The sequence below is a fragment of the Oncorhynchus gorbuscha genome, linkage group LG01 (assembly GCF_021184085.1).
Source record: "Oncorhynchus gorbuscha isolate QuinsamMale2020 ecotype Even-year linkage group LG01, OgorEven_v1.0, whole genome shotgun sequence".
Lineage (NCBI taxonomy): Eukaryota > Metazoa > Chordata > Actinopteri > Salmoniformes > Salmonidae > Oncorhynchus > Oncorhynchus gorbuscha.
The window spans coordinates 92,020,403-92,039,860 of NC_060173.1; the positions used below are offsets into that span (position 1 = coordinate 92,020,403).

The following is a 19,458-nucleotide window of genomic DNA, read 5'->3' on the forward strand; positions in this document are numbered from 1 at the left end:
TCAAACTTGAAATGACAATGTACTGAATACTGAAACCCTGTGTTGCGTCCGTTGTTGGAATGAGACCAAGGTGCAGCGTGGTATGCGTACAGCTTTCTTTATTTTGATGAACACCAAAAAAACAACAAAAGATAAATGAACGTAAAGTTCTGCAGGCTATACAGCAACTAACAAAATCAAGATCCCACAAACTCAGGTGGAAAACAGGCTGCCTAAGTATGATCCCCAATCAGAGACAACGATGGCCTCTGATTGGGAACCATACCCGGCCAACAAAGAAATAGAACAGATAGATTTGCCCACCCAAGTCACACCCTGACCTAACCAAATAGAGAATAAAAAAGTCTCTCTAAGGTCAGGGCGTGACACCCTGCTTCAATTTGGGTTAAAGATAACACCACCTCAATAATTGTTTGATGTTTAATACTGTATAAAATAGAATCAAAGTGCAATGTAAAACATGTAATTATAAAAACCCCAACTACAAATTGTTTTCCTCTAAATAGCATCTCAGAAAAGATATTCACATTATTTTATGCTTTTGGGGGCTAATTATGTGAACATGTCATATAGGGCAGTAATACTGGATCAAGATGTAAGATCTTAATTTGAGCCAGTTTGCTAAAGCAGGAATATAAGGTAGCCTCAGGGACTATTCCATTACTGTACAGGTGATAGTTCAATAATGTAACACCACACTGTATTTAGCAAATGGCGATTTAAGAGGGTGTCCAGTGATGAGGCAAATTAACTGGTCCTGTTATGTATCGTCGTGACATTAGAGGAGCAGACTGGTGGCCAAATGTGTCATGTTGTTCTGTGACAACATCAAGCCTATGACTTTGCTACAGCAGTTCTTAAGAGCGAAATAAATGAAATGGTATAGGTAGACAGATCATTTTTAACTCTGCTGTTGGATCTAAAGAGGTGTCTGAGTTGAGGGTTTTCAAACAGCGGATGGGGACAGGGTCTAAAACTCAGTGGGGGAGAGACAAAACAAGATGGAGAGTGGAGGCTGGCAGCAGGTGATGCAGCAGCTAGTGCCTTGCAGAACTCTCCAATGATTCTCCATCTGCGTCTATATCCTCATAGTCTTGGTGCTCAGTGGAAATGTCGATTTCAATTGTACTAGACTCTGAACCTAGCAAGACAAAATAGGGGATAGGGGAGATGACTGAGTTAAGTGGGTATATACAATATATCCCTTCTCTTACATCATAATTCCCAAGTGCCTAAAATTATCATACATCCTCTGCTGCTGTCTTCATTCAAGGCATGCACAACAATTTCATACAAATATATCTGGCATATGTTTCAAATGATTGACAAATGTATTTTGGAAATTTTAGAATAGTTTCGACAGGACTCTATTTGCATGTGTTGTTATGGGTTCAAATATTTGGATCCTCTTGTTAAAAAAAAGTCAAGCCTAAACAATTTTCACCTCAACTCGATATTGAAACTTAATTCCCATGGGATTTACGATCCTTGAAAGTCATGATTTACATTTTTATTTTATTTTATAAAAAATCTATTAAAATATGCAGAGCCATATTCATAAACAAGAAACACTAAAGCCTTAAATGTTTTCCTTAAGGGGTTTTCATTTAAAAGTTAGGATGACTTTCAGGGATCTTGAACATCAATCAAAAACATTAAATATCGGTGTACATTATCTTGAAATTGTGCACACAAACAACTCACTAAGTCTGTTTAAATAGTAGAACATTTGAAATATTTTACCTTATGGATTTAAGATATACAGCAGCACATCCCTGTTCAATACATGTTCTACTATACTACAAAAACAGTACAGTGCCTTCAGAAAGTATTCATACCCTTTGACTTATTCAACATTTTGCTGTGTTACATCTTCAATTCAAAATGTATTACAAATATTTTTTCTCAACCATCTACACACAATACCCCATAATGACAAAGTAAAATTATGTTTTTAGAAATACTCTATACAGTGCATTCGGGAAAGATTCAGACCCCTTGACTTTTTCCAAAAATGTTTACATTACAGCCTTATTCAAAAATGAATAAAATAAATACAATCCTGATCGATCTACAAACAATACCCCATAATGACAAAGCGAAAACAGGTTTTTACAAATGTGTCGAGGCACAGATCTGGGGAAGGGTACCAAAGAATTTCTGCAGCATTGATGGTCCCCAAGAACACAGTGGCCTCCATCATTCTTAAATGGAAGAAGTTTGGAACCACCAAGACTCTTTCTAGATCTGGCTGCCTGGCCAATTGGGGGAGAAGGACCTTGATCAGGGAGGTGACCAAGAAGCCGATGGTCACTCTGACAGAGTTCCAGAGTACCTCTGTGGAGTTGGTTGTCTTCTGGAAGGTTCTCCCATCTCTGCAGCACTCCACCGATCAGGCCTTTATGGTAGAGTGGCCAGACAGAAGCCACTCCTCAGTAAAAGGCACATGACAGCCCGCTTGGAGTTGCCAAAGGGCACCTGAAGGACTCTGACCATGAGAAACAAGATTCTCTGGTCTGATGAAACTAAAGATTGAACTCTTTGGCCTGAATGCCAAGCGTCAAGTCTGGAGAAAACCAGGTGAAGCATGGTGGTGGCAGCATCATGCTATGGGGATGTTTTTCAGTAGCAGGGACTGGGAGACTAGTCAGGAAAGATGAACGGAGAAAAGTACAGATCCTTGATGAAAACCCACTCCAGAGTGCTCAGGACATCAGACTGGGGCGAAGGTTTACCTTCCAATAGGACAACGACACTAAGCACACAGCCAAGACAACGCAGGAGTGGCTTCAGGACAAGTCTCTAAATGTCCTTGAGTGGCCCTGCCAGAGCCCAAACTTGAACCTGATCGAATATCTCTGGAGAGACCTGAAATAAGCTGTGCAGTGACGCTACCTATCCAACCTGACAGAGGTTGAGAGGATCTGCAGAGAAGAATGGGAGAAACTCCCCAAATACAGGTGTGCCAAGCTTTTAACGTCATCCCCAAGAAGACTCAAGGCTGTAATAGCTGCCAAATGTGCTTCAACAAAGTACTAAGTAGGGTCTGAATACTTACGTAAATGTAGTATTTACATTTTTTATATGTAATACATTTGCAAACATTTCAGAAAACCTATTTTTGCTTTGTCATGATGGGGTATTGTGTGTAGATTGATGAGGAAAAACAATTTAATCCATATTAGAATATGGCTGTAATGTAATAAAATGTGGAAAAAGTGAAGGGGTCTGAATACTTTCCAAATATATACATGCATACATTACACATATATCCACATCTTTTAAAAATATGTTTTCCTATATTATTTTCCATGAACCCTACAACCCCTCCCCTAATTGGAGTAAACTAATGAACAACACTTATGCATCTCTTTCCAGCTTATACATACTATATCAATTTTACGGACACAATCTATTTTACAATAGTCATCTTGTTTGTTTTTACTCCTATCCTTCCACTACCCTTAACTCCGCCCATCTATCTCTGAACACCATCCAGTCTGATTTCTATTTGCCATATACAGTGCCTTGCGAAAGTATTCGGCCCCCTTGAACTTTGCAACCTTTTGCCACATTTCAGGCTTCAACCATAAAGATATAAAACTGTATTTTTTTGTGAAGAATCAACAACAAGTGGGACACAATCATGAAGTGGAACGACATTTATTGGATATTTCAAACTTTTTAACAAATCAAAAACTGTAAAATTGGGCGTGCAAAATTATTCAGCCCCTTTACTTTCAGTGCAGCAAACTCTCTCCAGAAGTTCAGTGAGGATCTCTGAATGATCCAATGTTGACCTAAATGACTAATGATGATAAATACAATCCACCTGTGTGTAATCAAGTCTCCGTATAAATGCACCTGCACTGTGATACTCTCAGAGGTCCGTTAAAAGTGCAGAGAGCATCATTGCATTTACATTACATTTAAGTGATTTAGCAGACGCTCTTATCCAGAGCCACTTACAAATTGGTGCATTCACCTTATGACATCATGAAGAACAAGGAACACACCAGGCAGGTCCGAGATACTGTTGTGAAGAAGTTTAAAGCCGGATTTGGATACAAAAAGATTTCCCAAGCTTTAAACATCCCAAGGAGCACTGTGCAAGCGATAATATTGAAATGGAAGGAGTATCAGACCACTGCAAATCTACCAAGACCTGGCCGTCCCTCTAAACTTTCTGCTCATACAAGGAGAAGACTGATCAGAGATGCAGCCAAGAGGCCCATGATCACTCTGGATGAACTGCAGAGATCTACAGCTGAGGTGGGAGACTCTGTCCATAGGACAACAATCAGTCGTATATTGCACAAATCTGGCCTTTATGGAAGAGTGGCAAGAAGAAAGCCATTTCTTAAAGATATCCATAAAACGTGTTGTTTAAAGTTTGCCACAAGCCACCTGGGAGACACACCAAACATGTGGAAGAAGGTGCTCTGGTCAGATGAAACCAAAATTGAACTTTTTGGCAACAATGCAAAACGTTATGTTTGGCGTAAAAGCAACATAGCTCATCACCCTGAACACACCATCCCCACTGTCAAACATGGTGGTGGCAGCATCATGGTTTGGGCCTGCTTTTCTTCAGCAGGTACAGGGAAGATGGTTAAAATTGATGGGAAGATGGATGGAGCCAAATACAGGACCATTCTGGAAGAAAACCTGATGGAGTCTGCAAAAGACCTGAGACTGGGACTGAGATTTGTCTTCCAACAAGACAATGATCCAAAACATAAAGCAAAATCTACAATGGAATGGTTAAAAAATAAACATATCCAGGTGTTAGAATGGCCAAGTCAAAGTCCAGACCTGAATCCAATCGAGAATCTGTGGAAAGAACTGAAAACTGCTGTTCACAAATGCTCTCCATCCAACCTCACTGAGCTCGAGCTGTTTTGCAAGGAGGAATGGGAAAAAATGTCAGTCTCTCGATGTGCAATACTGATAGAGACATACACCAAGCGACTTACAGCTGTAATCACAGCAAAAGGTGGCCCTACAAAGTATTAACTTAAGGGGGCTGAATAATTTTGGACGCCCAATTTTTCAGTTTTTGATTTGTTAAATTTTTTTGAAATATCCAATAAATGTCGTTCCACTTCATGATTGTGTCCCACTTGTTGATGATTCTTCACAAAAAAATACAGTTTTATATCTTTACGTTTGAAGCCTGAAATGTGGCAAAAGGTCGCAAAGTTCAAGGGGGCCGAATACTTTCGTAAGGCACTGTATTTTTAACTGTGATGTTTCACAAAAGTTCTAAACCAAGCCAAAACTGTTACTAGGCCACTCAGGAACAGTGCCGTGTATTCATGGATGCCAAGGGAAGCCAGGCTACGCCAAAAAATGGACTAAGAAAAAAATGTCTGTATCTCTTTGTGTTTTCATAATTTTCTTTCAATTCGCATGATGCTGAATGTATCTCACTGGAGAAAGCAACCAAGTGAGCGAAAGAGTGCCCCTCTGTCTCTGTATGTGTAGCCCATCCATCTGATGCTGTCTGGTCAAAAAGATTATGATATTGTTGCCGCACATAGCATTGAATGCAAGGGAAGCCAGTGAGCATTTGGCCTTCCTTGATTATAAAAGTTTAAAATAATAGCCAATCAGCGTTGAGCTAAACTGAGTGAGCTGTTTAGCTGTGAATGGTCCTGGTACGCCAAAAGAAAGTGTCAAGGGAAACCAGTTTGGATTTGGCTTCACTCCTATCACAGAGAAATACGTCATCGATAGAAACAACTTGAATTGTTGCTTCTCGTTGTGTGTTGTCTTCCGGTGGCTAGCTAGCTAGCAAAAATTGTCCTTTTCCTAAATTAGCCATGTATAGTGATATGGATTTGGCCTTGTGGTTTTACTTAATTCTCTATACTGGTTAATGTTTATAACTGCGATTTTGATCCAACCATAAAATACATTGTGCCCCTGGACTGAGATGAAGGAAGGTCAATATGTAGCTAGATGTAGAAGGCTAATGTTAACTAGCTACGGTCTCCCATGAAAGGAAATTAGGCTAGCGAGCAAGACTTTTGGCCAGGTCGACTAGGACAACAACAAACTGAAGTGTGTACTGTATGGTAGAGTCATAGACTGTTTCATCAACATGAAAGAGAGAAGGATGGCATTGGCATTTCTCTACAAGTAGGGTGAGTCAAAATGTTTTTTTCTGCTTGCATGAACACACACAAAAATCAGAACCATGGCCAGCCACATCACATTTAGCTTATGTTGATTGGAATAAATTGTTTTTACTATCTTTAAGTTGTCAAAGTATTAGAGTAATCATAGGTGATATGATGTTGAAGTTGAAATGGTGCTGGAATAGTAGTGTTTGCGACCTGCAGTATTTCTCTGTGGTTCTAAATCAATAGTTGTTTAGTAGTCCGAAATTGTCAGAAACATGAACGTTATTGACCATACTGTAGGTCATGTAACTGTTTGTTACCTGCAATATACTTTACAAAGTTGAATTTATTCTGCAACTGTCTTTTTATTGTCTCAGCCCTAAGCATATATCACGGTCGCAAGGCATATGAACTAACAGGTTTAATAGAAAACGAGGCATTTATCACAACACATTGTATTGTATATTTGTCCTTGTGTTTTAAGTTATTGTCCTGCTGAAAGGTTAATTTTTCTCCCAGTGTCTGTTGGAAACCAGGTAGCAGGTTATCCACTATGATTTTGTCTGTGCTTCGCTCTATTCCATTTATTTTCATCCTAAAAAACTCCTAGTCCTTGCCATTGACAAGCATACCCATAACATGATGCAGCCACCACCATGCTTGAAAATATGAAGAGTGGTACTCCGTGATGTGTTGTGCTGAATTTGCCCCAAACATAACTCTTTGTATTCAGGACATAAAGTTAATTTATTTGCCACATTTCTTTTGCAGTTTTAATTTAATGCCTTATTGCAAACAGGATGCATGTTGTGGAACGTTTGTAGTCTGTACAGGCTTCCTTCTTTTCACTCTGTCATTTAGGTGGTGAAATCTCTGAGCGGCTTCCTTCCTCACCATCAGCTGAGTTAGGAAGGACACCTGTATCTTTGTCGTGACTGGTTGTATTGATACACCATCAAAAGTGTAATTAATAACTTCACCACGTTCAAAGGGATATTCAATGTCTGCTTTTTTTTTTTGTTTTTTTTTTTTTTACCCATCTACCAATATTTTATGTATGTTTTTATATTTAACCTTTATTTAACTAGGCAAGTCAGTTAAGAACAAATTCTTATTTACTTTGACGGCCTACCCAATAGGTGCCCTTCATTGCGAGGCATTGGAAAACCTCCCTGGCCTTGGTCTTTGTGGTTGAATCTGAGTTTGAAATTCACTGCTCGACTGATGGATCTTAAAGATACAGTAACTGTATGTGTGGAGTAGAGTTTACATAGTCATTTAAAAATTACATTAAAGACTATTATTGCACATAGAGTGAGTTCATGCAACTTATTATGTGACTTGTTAAGTAAATCTTTGCTCCTGAACTTATTTAAACATGCCATAACAAAGGGCTTGAATACTTAATGACTCAAGACATTCAGCTTTTTAATTAAATTGTTTTAAAAAAAAGTAAAACATTCCACTTTTACATTATGTGTTTAGGCTAGTGACACAAAAGCTTAATTTAATCCGTTTTCAATTCCGGCTGTAACACAACAATTGGAAAAAGTCAAAGGATGTGAATACTTTGAGGGCACTGTAAATGTCATTTCTTGATTAGAACCAAATCCTTTTGTCCCCGGTAAGTTCTCCTGGCTCAGAACATCATCCTCTACAAGAAATCATTAAGCTGGTCCTGGGGACAATGTCTGACAGTATTATATTATCAAAACTGGCTTTACTAAGGGAACCTCTGCCTGGTGAGTGAGGCACATTTCCTATGGGTCTGAAGCCATCTATAACTTTATAATCTAAAACCAAACCCACGGTGGTATAATATGAAACAGACCAAGAGCAGCTTTATTGGCAGCACCATGCACTTTAGAATCTAGATGATGATGACCAGTGTGGGTATTACCGGTTTCACCAGCCCTGATACGCCCGGGCGTTACCATTGTCATTCTCCCTGCTCTGCAGCCACGAATGCTCATTACCTTCTGATAGGACGCTGATGGCATCAGAGGCTGGCTGCCCATTGCCCTTGATGTTCTTGCCGGTCATGTTCTTGGCCTCCTGGGCGTGGCTCTGGTAGAGCAGGGTGGAGCCCACGATGGGGTTGTTAGCCGCCGAGGTGGAGGCTGAATCCCAGGCCAGCTCCCTTCTCCTCTGCAGGCTGCAGTCCACATCAAAGCCCGTCCAGCCATGGAAGGCCAACGTGTTGAGGAAGCCTGACATGGGGTTCAGGATCCCCTTGAAACAGTAGAACACAGAACCCCTCAGGTATGAACAAACCTGAGCCTTCAGTGTAACACACTAACATTGGTACTGGACAAGTTTGCTACACAAACAAACACTTTTGGCTAAGATCGTTTACTATAATTAAAATGGATTCAAAGTGAACCCACCATGATAAACCAAGTGATGAGGGCTGTGTTTCGTATATTTTTCAGGTCACTGGCTTTTATGTCTGTCTGCATCTCCAGGTAAAACAGCAGGCTCTCATTGATGATGTTGGGAATCCAGCTGAAAAATGGGAAGTATAATACAGGTATTGTACATTAATGGCAGGAAAGCATACAGAATGTTTTAGAGGGATTTGTCTTGAGATCTATTGTCGATTAGAGAATGAGTAGTGGTCTGATACTCGTTAAATGTTGAACATGGAGGAAACCTCTTTAACTGAGGCATATTTTTAATAGTGCCAATGTTTTGTACCATTGCTGACTGGACAGATTCTCCCAGGGCTACCTACAAAAGGAATTAAAGTAATTGATTAAAAGTGTAGTAAAAAATCAGTTGAAGTGCCAGTTATTCCATTTGGAAACTTGGATATTAGATTCCAAGGGGCCTCTGCGGGTCTTCATAATGTTCTGAAAGTGTGTTTTTAGAAATACATGGATTTACACGACAGGATTATAAGTATGACCTCTCTGAGGAAAGTCATGGACTTTATGAAAGACAGTCAGGAAGGACAGTTGCCTTAATCAAATTTAAGGTGACTTTGTTGCCAAGAGCTGTAATATACAGTACCAGTCAAAAGTTTGGACAAACCTACTCATTCAAGTTTTTTTTAAATTGTACTATTTTCTACATTGTATAATAATAGTGAAGACATCAAAACTATGAATAACACATATGGAGTCATGTAGTAACCAACAAAGTGTTAAACAAATCAAAATATATTTTAGATTTTTAAAAGTTGCCACCCTTTGCCTTGATGACAGCTTTGCACATGCTTGGCATTCTCTCAACCAGCTTCATGAGGTAGTCACCTGGTGTGCCTGTTAATTGTTCATTTCTTTCCTTCTTAATGCATTTGAGCCAATCAGTTGTGTTGTGACAATGTAGAGGTGTTATACAGAAGATAGCCCTATTTGGTAAAAGACCAAGTCCATATTATGGTAAGAACAGCTCAAATAAGCAAAGGAAAACAACAGTCCGCCATTACTTTAAGACGTGAAGGTCAGTCAATTCGGAACATTTCAAGAACTTTGAAAGTTTCTTCAAGTGCAGTCGCAAAACCCATCAAGTGCTATGATGAAACTGGCTCTAATGGAGACCTCCACAGGAAAGGAATACCCAGAGTTACCTATGCTGCAGAGGATAAGTTAGAGTAAACTGCACCTCAGATTGCAGCCCAAATAAATGTTTAAAAGAATTCAAGTAACAGACACATCTCAAGATCAACTGTTCAGAGGAGAATGTGTGAATCAGGCCTTCATGGTTGAAATGCTGCAAAGAAACCACTACTAAAGGACAACAATAAGAAGAAGAGACTTGCTTGGACCAAGAAACACGAGCAATGGACATTAGACCGGTGGAAATTTGTCCTTTGGTCTGATGAGTCCAAACTTGAGATTTTTGGTTCGAACCACCGTGTCTTTGTGAGATGCAGAGTAGGTGAATGGATGATCTCTGCATGTGTGGTTTCCACCGCGAAGCATGGCGAAGAAGGTGTGATGGTGTGGGGGTTCTTTGCTGGTGACACTGTCTGTGATTTATTTAGAATTCAAGGCACACTTAACCTGCATGGCTACCACAGCATTCTGCAGCGATACACCATCCTATCTGGTTTGCCCTTAGTGGGACTATAATTTGTTTCTCCACAGGACAACCTTACACAACCTCCAGGCTGTGTACAGGCTATTTGACCAATAAGGAGAGTGATGGAGTGCTGCATCAGATGACCTGGCTTCCACAATCACCTGACCTCAACCCAATTGAGATGGGTGGCTACTTGAAAAATCTCAAATATATTTTTAATTGTTTAACACTTTTTTGGTACCTACATAATTCCACGTCTGTTATTTCATAGTTTTGATGTCTCCACTATTATTCTTCAATGTAAAAAATAAAGAAAATCTCTTGAATGAGTAGGTGTGACCATTTCACTTGCCATCAAGCTATTTGTATGCTGTTTGGCTGACAATACAACAGAACACAATAAATAGAACACAGGAGAAATTGCATACTGTGTACTGTGCATACAACAATTAAATGCAATATTGTGGTCTTACCAAATAAAGAAGACCAGCATGATTTTGAAGAAGCGTATTTTTATCTCTGTTCCCAGGCGTCTCTCATTTTTTGTGTAGATCCCTTGTTGTCCCTTCAATAATGCTGTCACTAAATGGAAAATACAAACGTTCACTTCCTTTCCTTTCTTTCTACTTTGATGATCATCACAGAACCTTTATTTTGAAAAAGAATAGGTATGAAAGATTAAAACGTTTAGAGATAAAAACACATTTCTGTAGGCCTGTACAGTTCAATACAATAGAGCTGTTAGTATTTATCTCTGTATGGAATATCTGATATGAATGTGCTGGGCCCTGGTCAAAAACTACTAAATAGGGAATAGGGTGTCATTTTGGAAGCATATTGCCTGTTCAGGGCTCTGTATCATAAAGAGCTTGGGCCGGAGTGGCAGGGTGAACTGACCTGCAGACACAGTCCTGGCGAACAGTGTAGGGTTGACTATAAGCACCAGCATTAGAGGAGCGTAGGTAGTAATGTAGTGAGGAATGGCATGCTGCAGGCCATTTTCACAGCTGCAACACAAGAGAGCACACTGAGAGAAATGCATCACACAACCATGCACGTTTCCTCCAAGCAGGGAGGAAGGATCACAGGGGAATCAGTAGCGAGAGAAATATTGGATTTGCACACCACAATCCTCAGTCATTTAACTACAATATGGCTATTGACTGCCAGCACTGCACAGGTCTTGGAATGCACAGAAAACTGGTCTAACATCAAGAACAAAAGCAAAACATTGTGTTATTCACACCAGTTAGCACAATATCATACATTCCTCATGTATTCTGAGACAATGCTCACTCATCCCAGTATGTTGACAGTCAGCAGTACAATAAACATTCGCAAGTCTACATTTTCAGAACAACACAAACGTTAAGTCATAGACACAGACAAAACCAACCCACTGGGTACACACTGGTTAAATCAACATTGTTTCCACTTCATTTCAATGATAATGACGTTGAACCAATGTGAAATGACATCCGTGCTCAGTGGGAAGCTGTTGACATACCTGGAGATGGATGTGTAGTAGAGCATAGCCACACCCTCCACACACAGCAACACGGCCAGACCCCATGTGATCATGTGATAGAGGATGATGGTACTGACGGAACAACAAGACATCACGTCATGAGCCAGGCAGAGATTTCAAAAGACACATAGTATACTGCACACAATATTTCACTTATTAAACAAATATATATATATATATATATATATATATATATATATATATATATATATATATATATATATATATATATATATATATATATATATATTTATTTCACCTTTATTTAACCAGGTAGGCTAGTTGAGAACAAGTTCTAATTTGCAACTGCGACCTGGCCAAGATAATTACATATGAGATACACGGTAAAGCCCAGAGAGAAGTATCAGAAGTGAAGAGCAGATTTACACATCCACTTTCTAAAGGAAGTGGCATATCATTAGGCCAGTATTAATAATTCAACACAATATTTGGTTTTGCATTACATCATAGGCTGTAGTACTTTTCCCCAACTGGAAAGACAGGAGTTCTATATTGAGGAGTTGTAGCTACATTGTATTGAGAGATTACAGATATTATATTGATGATAGCGCACATCAGAGGCTATAGTACTTCCTCCCCATTTGGAGAAATAGTCAAGAGTTTTATTGAGAGAGAACAGATTTGATATAGAAGTGATACAGCAGAAGGTGATAGATGGCAGGAGGAGAGTATAGACTACCTGATTCCTGCAGATCTTCTGACCACCAGGAAGACATCCACAGCATAACAGAAGGTCCACCAGAAGGATGCACTGAAGAACAGCTGGATCCACATCTGGGGAACACAAAACCAGATTCAACATCAGAATAACACACTGTATATAAACAATACTTCATCTAGCATCATACAGGATTATAAACATGGTTTAGAATCTCTCCTGAATAAGTAGCTAGCTTTTTAATGTAACTAAAACGAATATAGGTCTAATCTCTTTTATTTCAAATAAGCCCATGTATGTGTCTCCATATGCATTAAGAGTTATATGTATACATGACCATCTCCGCAAAATGTCAGTCAGTGTGTTCAAGCCCAAAAACTGGATCAAGGTTGCTAAATGCTCCCTGCAGAGTAATTTACTTATTCAGGGAATTTCACATGCTCTAAATCAGTGGTTCTCAAACTTTGTATAGTCCCGTACCCATTCAAACATTCAACCTTGAGCTGCGTACCCCCTCTAGCACCAGGGTCAGCGCACTCTCAAATGTTGTTTTTTGCCATCATTGTAAGCCTGCCACACACACAGACTATGCAATACATTTATTAAACATAAGAATGAGTGTGAGTTGTTGTCACAAACCTGCTCATGGGAAGTGACAAAGAGCTTTTATAGGACCAGGGCACAAATAATAAAATAATAATAATCATTAATTTTGCTCTTTATTTGGCCATCTACATACAAAACTTTATTTGTTAATCAAAAATTGTGAATACCTCACAACATGTCAATGAGAAGGGTGTGCTTGAAAGGATGCACATTACTCTGCAATATTGGGTTGTATTGGAGAGAGTCTCAGTCTTAAATAATTTCCCACACACAGTCTGTGCCTGTATTCAGTCCTCATGCTAGTGAGGGCCGAGAATCCACTCTCACATAGGTACGTGGTTGCAAAGGGCAGCAGTGTCTTAACAGAGCAATTTGCCAAGGCAGAATACTCTGAGTGCAGCCCAATCCATAAATCTGGCAGTGGCTTGTGATTAAATTCAATTTTCACAGAACCGCTTGTTGCAATTTTGATGAGGCTCTCTTGTGCAGATATCGGTAAGTGGACTGGAGGCAGGGCATGAAAGGGATAATGAATCCAGTTGTTTGTGTCATCCGTTTTGGGAAAGTACCTGCGTAATTACACACCCAACTGAAGATAATCTGAAAACAAGGCTCCCTAAATTTTATCAGCATATCGAATGCGCAACCCGGGCTGGGAAAATTCTGGATCATTGTTACTCTAACTTCCATGACGCATACAACGCCCTCCCTCGTCCTCCTTTCGGCAAATCTGACGATGACTCCATTTTGTTGCTCCAAGCCTACAGACAGAAACTATAACAGGAAACGCCCGTGCTCAGGTCTGTTCAACGCTGTCCGACCAATCTGATTCCACGCTTCAAGATTTTTTCGATCACGTGGACTGGGATATGTTCCAGATAGCGTCGAACAACAGCATTGATGTATATGCTGATTCGGTGAGCGAGTTTATTAGCAAGTACAATGTTGTACTAACAGCGACTATTAAAACCTTCCCCAACCAGAAACCGTGGATTGATGGCAGGTCCTGTGTAGCTCAGTTGGTAGAGCATGGCGCTTGTAACGCCAGGGTAGTGGGTTCGATCCCCGGGACCACCCATACGTAGAATGTATGCACACATGACTGTAAGTCGCTTTGGATAAAAGCGTCTGCTAAATGGCATATATTATTATTATTATAGCATTCGTGCAAAACTGAAAGTGAAAACCATTGCTTTTAATCAGGGCAAGGCGACCGGAAACATGACCAAATACAAACAGTGTAGCTATTCCCTCCGCAAGGCAATCAAACAAGCTAAGCGTCATTATAGAGACAAAGTAGAGTAGCAGTTCAATGTCTCAGACACGAGAGGTATGTGGCAGGGTCTACAGTCAATCACGGATTATAAAAAGAAAACCAGCCCCGTCACGGACCTCAATGTCTTGCTCCCAGACAAACTAAACAACTTCTTTGCTCGCTTTGAGGACAATACAGTGCCACCGACACGGCCCGCTACCAAAACCTGCGGCCTCTCCTTCACTGCAGCCAACATGAGTAAAACATTTAAACGTGTTAACTCTCGCAAGGCTGCCGGCCCAAATGGCATCCCTAGCCGTGTCCTCAGAGCACGCGCAGACCAGCTGGCTGGTGTGTTTACGGACATATTCAATCAATCCCTATCTCAGTCTTCTGTTCCCATATGCTTCAAGAGGGTCACCATTGTTCCTGTTTCCAAGAAAGCTACGGTAACTGAGCTAAACGACTATCACCCCGTAGCACTCACTTCCGTCATCATGAAGTGCTTTGATAGACTAGTCAAGGACCATATCACCTCCACCCTACCTGACACCCTAGACCCACTCCAATTTGCTTACCGCCCCAATAGATCTACAGACGACGCAATCCGAATCACACTGCACACTGACCCAACCCATCTGGACAAGAGGAATACCGATGTAAGAATGCTGTGCATCGACTACAGCTCAGCATTTAACACCATAGTACCCTCCAAACGCGTCATTAAGCTCGAGACCCTGGGTCTCGAACCCCGCCCTGTCCAACTGGGTCCTGGACTTTCTGCGGGCCGCCCCCAGGTGGTGAGGGTAGGAAATATCTCCACCCCGCTGATTCTCAACACTGGGGCCCCACAAGGGTGCGTTCTCAGCCCTCTCGTAGTACACCCTGTTCACCCATGACTGCGTGGCCATGCACGCCTCCAACTCCATCATCAAGTTGCAGACGACACTACAGTGGTAGGCTTGATTACCAATAAAGATGAGATGGCCTACAGGGAGGAGGTGAGGGCCCTCGGAATGTGGTGTCAGAAAAACAACCTCACACTCAACGTCAACAAAACAAAGGAGATGATCGTGGACTTCAGGAAACAGCAGAGGGAGCACCCCGCTATCCATATCGACGGGACAGTAGTGGAGAAGGTGGAAAGTGTTAAGTTCCTCGGCATACACATCAAGGACAAACTGAAATGGTCCACCCACACAGACAGCGTGGTGAAGAAGGCGCAACAGCAGGAGGCTGAAGAAATTCGGCTTGTCACCAAAAGCACTCACAAACTTTTACAGATGCACAATTGAGAGCATCCTGTCGGGCTGTAACACCGCCTGGTACGGCAACTGTTCCGTCCATAATTGCAAGGTTCTCCAGAGGGTAGTGAGGTCTGCACAGCGCATCACCGGGGGCAAACTACCTGCCCTCCAAAACACCCATACCACCCGATGTCACAGGAAGGCCAAAAAGATAATCAAGTACAACAACCACCCGAGCCACTGCCTGTTCACCCCGCTATCATCCAGAAGGCAAGGTCCGTACAGGTGCATCAAAGCTGTGAACAAGAGACTGAAAAACAGCTTCTATCTCAAGGCCCTCAGACTGTTAAACAGCCATCACTAACACTAACACTGCTTTAATTATGAAAAAAGTGATGTAATAAATGTATCACTAGCCACTTTAAACAATGCCACTTTATATATTGTTTACATACCCTACATTACTCATCTCATATGTATATACTGTACTCTATACCATCTACTACATCTTGCCTATGCCGTTCGGCCATTGCTCATCCATATATTTATATGTACATATTCGTATTCACTCCTTTACACTTGTGTGTATAAGGTAGTTGTTGTGAAATTGTTAGATTACTTGTTAGATATTACTGCATGGTCGGAACTAGAAGCACAAGCATTTCGCTACACTCACATTAACGTCTGCAAACCATGTGTATGTGACCAATACAATTTGATTTGATTTGAACTCACTCAGATGCTTCACTATATCACATTTCACATTGTGTGTAAACTTCAGTTCATTTGCACACAAAAAATCATACAATGATGGAAAGACCCGTGTGTTGTCCTTGTTAATGCAGACAGAGAAGAGCTCAAACTTCTTAATCATAGCCTCAATTTTGTCCTGCACATTGAATATAGTTGCGGAGAGTCCCTGTAATCCTAGATTCAGATCACTCAGGCAAGAAAAAACATCACCCAGATAGGCCAGTCGTATGAGAAACTCGTCATCATGCAAGCGGTCAGACAAGTGAAAATTATGGTCAGTAAAGACAACTTAAAGCTCGTCTCTCAATTTAAAAAAAAACATGTCAATACTTTGCCCCTTGATAACCAGTGCACTTTTTCTCTATGTTGTCACTATGGTCACTGCCCGTATCATTGCATAGTGCAGAAAAATACACAAGAGTTCAGGGGCCGTGCTTTAACAAAGTTAACCATTTCCACTGTAGTGTCCAAAATGTCTTTCAAGCTGTCAGGCATTCCTTTGGCAGCAAGAACATCTCTGTGGATGCTGCAGTGTACCCAAGTGGCGTCGGGAGCAACTGCTTGCGCGCACGTTACCACTCCACTATGTCTCCCTGTCATGGCTTAGCGCCATCAGTACAGATACAAACACATCTTGACCACCAAAGTCCATTTGATGTCACAAAGCTGTACAGTAACTAAAAAATATCCTCTCCTGTTTCCAGTGGTTTTCAGAAGAGGATGTCTTCCTTAATTGATCCCCCATAAACGTAACAGACATATACCAGGAGCTGTGCAAGGTCCGCCACGTCTGTTGACTCATCCAGATGTAATGCATATAATTCACTGGCTTGTAATGCGAAACAGTAATTGTTTCAAAACGTGTCCTGCCATGTCACTGATGCGTCGTGAAACAGTGTTGTTTCATGGAGCCATTGTCTGTATAGTTTTTGGGGCCTTTTCCCCCAGCATTGTCCCAGCCATATCTGCTGCAGCAGGAAGAATTAAGTCCTCCACAATAGTATGGGGCTTGCCTATCCTAGCCACTTGGTAGCTCACCATATAAGACACTTCTAGCCCCTTCTTATTAATGCTATCTATTTGCCCCTCTTCGATGGTCCAACGTCGCTGTCTGTTGTTCGGTGCTTGTTCGGTGCTTTCCCAGGTACATACGGACCGTTAGTGGAATTCCCGCGAGAGAGTAACATTTAATGTGATTGGATATTAATTATTTGACTGGGCTACCTGTATTTGACATTGTGTTGTTATTTCGATGAACACTAGATGGTTGAATTTGATTTTTGGCAGTGAAACAGGGCTACTCAGGCGAGAAAAAAACCTCACCCAAATGTATAGCCCCGTTGGAAAATGTAAATGGACTGTTTGAAAATGTGAAGATTTTTATTTTTTAATAATTTCAAAAAATATGAATCACATTTTTATTTGGCTTACCCCCAACAGCATTGTGCATACCTCCAGTTTGGGAATACCTGCTCTAAATAAAGGTGTTGGTTCAACACGCCTGACTCTCCTCAACACCCTCTGCTGTGTGCAGTGAGATGGTTGTTATAACTTCTTTAAGCTTTAGGTATGAAGGAAGTTAGAGGTAGTTTTACAAGGCAATTAACTCGCTAGCACAATGATTGGAAGTCTATGGGTATCTGCAAGCATGCTACTTCTAACTTCCTTCATACTGGACACAGAAACATAAAAATGGTATCCACAAGTTCATCTGAATCTGGGAAAGTAGATAAAGGGCGACATTGCCAAAATCCCGAAGTATCCCTTTAACCACCATTTTGTCATGCAAGTGACTGTTTCAAATGTAAGATCATATCATCTGCTAGCCTGTTACTCCCAGTAATGTATATTTGCTGAGCTCATATTTGTCTCCTCTGCTAGGTCAGACGGTTTTCTTGGTTAGGTCACATGGTCAAAAAAACATCTATCATACATACTGCACTGCCGACACAGAACACCTCTGGCCACATGTCGCTGTTGTTGGCCACATTGATCCCCCTGACAAGGTTGGGCAGGCCCAGCCAGATGGATGACCTCACTATGATACCTGGAGGAGACAAACACAACAAGACCTCTCAAAACATCTGACCATCTTATAAAGATCTGTTTTGCAGGATGTCAATGAGGGGGGCTCCCGAGTAGCGCTGCATATCAGTGCTAGAGGCGTCAATACAGACCCTGGTTCGATTCCAGGCTATATCACAATCACAATTGTGTGTGTATCTGTTGCTCCTCCACATACACATTCTACTCTCAGTCCTTGTGTAATGATTGCAGTGAGACCCCCAGGCCTGTTATAAAATCAAGCTAGTAGGCTAACAATCCATTCTTTGACTGATGATATGTGAGACCTATTGGCCTGCAAAATGCCAATTGCATAAATTGTATTTCACTAGCTACAATATCTGGTTCCATTGTCATAAGCTGTGATAAACAATCTAAATTGTACAGTAAAGTAGAGGAACACAATTACAAACGTGGTGTATGCCTACAACTTTGATTAAATTCTCCATTGTATCGACAGTGACGCGCAAGGTGTTCATGAAAAGTAACGGGACATAGCCTTACCTGCACATCCCAGTATATCACATATGCTGATGATAAACAATATTCTCCACGAAGACGCTGGTTTGGGAAGAGGGTACTGTCCAAGGCGCCTGTAACCCCTACGTTTGGGCAAAATTTGTAAAATAGAAAATATCAAACTTAAAGTTGCGCTACCGATGCAAATGGCGCCAAAGAAGAGGGGCTGAAAAGTAATGACAAATTCGGTCGATGCGTCTCGGTTTGGGCAGCAGAACGTCTCCAGCCTTGGGGATGCCATCATGGACTCGATGGAAAGAAGCAGGCTACGGTGTCAGGGGAGAAAAGAAAGGAAAATTCATTCATTTAGTCCGTGGCATGAGGTCTGTTTCAAGTGAAAACCACGGGTTGAATCATCATGTGCTTCTATTTAATCCTTCCAGTCAGGGTTTAACTGCCCCACATTGGTAAGAGGCCACATAAGAATGGTGCTCAACATTTGTAGTAAAAAGGCTTAGGCTACTTTTTGTTGTAAAATGTTTCCACAAAATTGTCCATGCCTCTATAATATTAAGTATAAATTGCACTATGAGTGTGAGAAAACGTGGAAATGTGTGTTCAGGAAAATACTGAATCATACCTTTAATAAATAGCAGATGCTGTAGTCCTAGTGGAAAATATGAATTGCACAGTATGCAAACTTTTACCAATTG

At 41.0% G+C, this 19,458-nt stretch overlaps 1 protein-coding gene across 1 annotated transcript; it reads right to left on the bottom strand.

Moving 5' to 3' along the window:
- Positions 1 to 81: 81 nt before the first annotated feature.
- LOC124045908 (G-protein coupled receptor 143-like) lies at positions 82 to 19,216 on the bottom strand. Its single transcript, XM_046365707.1, has 9 exons — positions 18,791 to 19,216; positions 18,160 to 18,269; positions 12,383 to 12,477; positions 11,662 to 11,754; positions 11,052 to 11,161; positions 10,628 to 10,736; positions 8,516 to 8,633; positions 8,105 to 8,360; positions 82 to 1,141 (listed from the first exon to the last, which is right to left on the bottom strand). The coding sequence occupies exons 1-9, from the start codon at positions 19,047 to 19,049 to the stop codon at positions 1,038 to 1,040; spliced, it is 1,254 nt and encodes a 417-aa protein (XP_046221663.1). The 5' UTR covers positions 19,050 to 19,216; the 3' UTR covers positions 82 to 1,037.
- Positions 19,217 to 19,458: the final 242 nt, after the last annotated feature.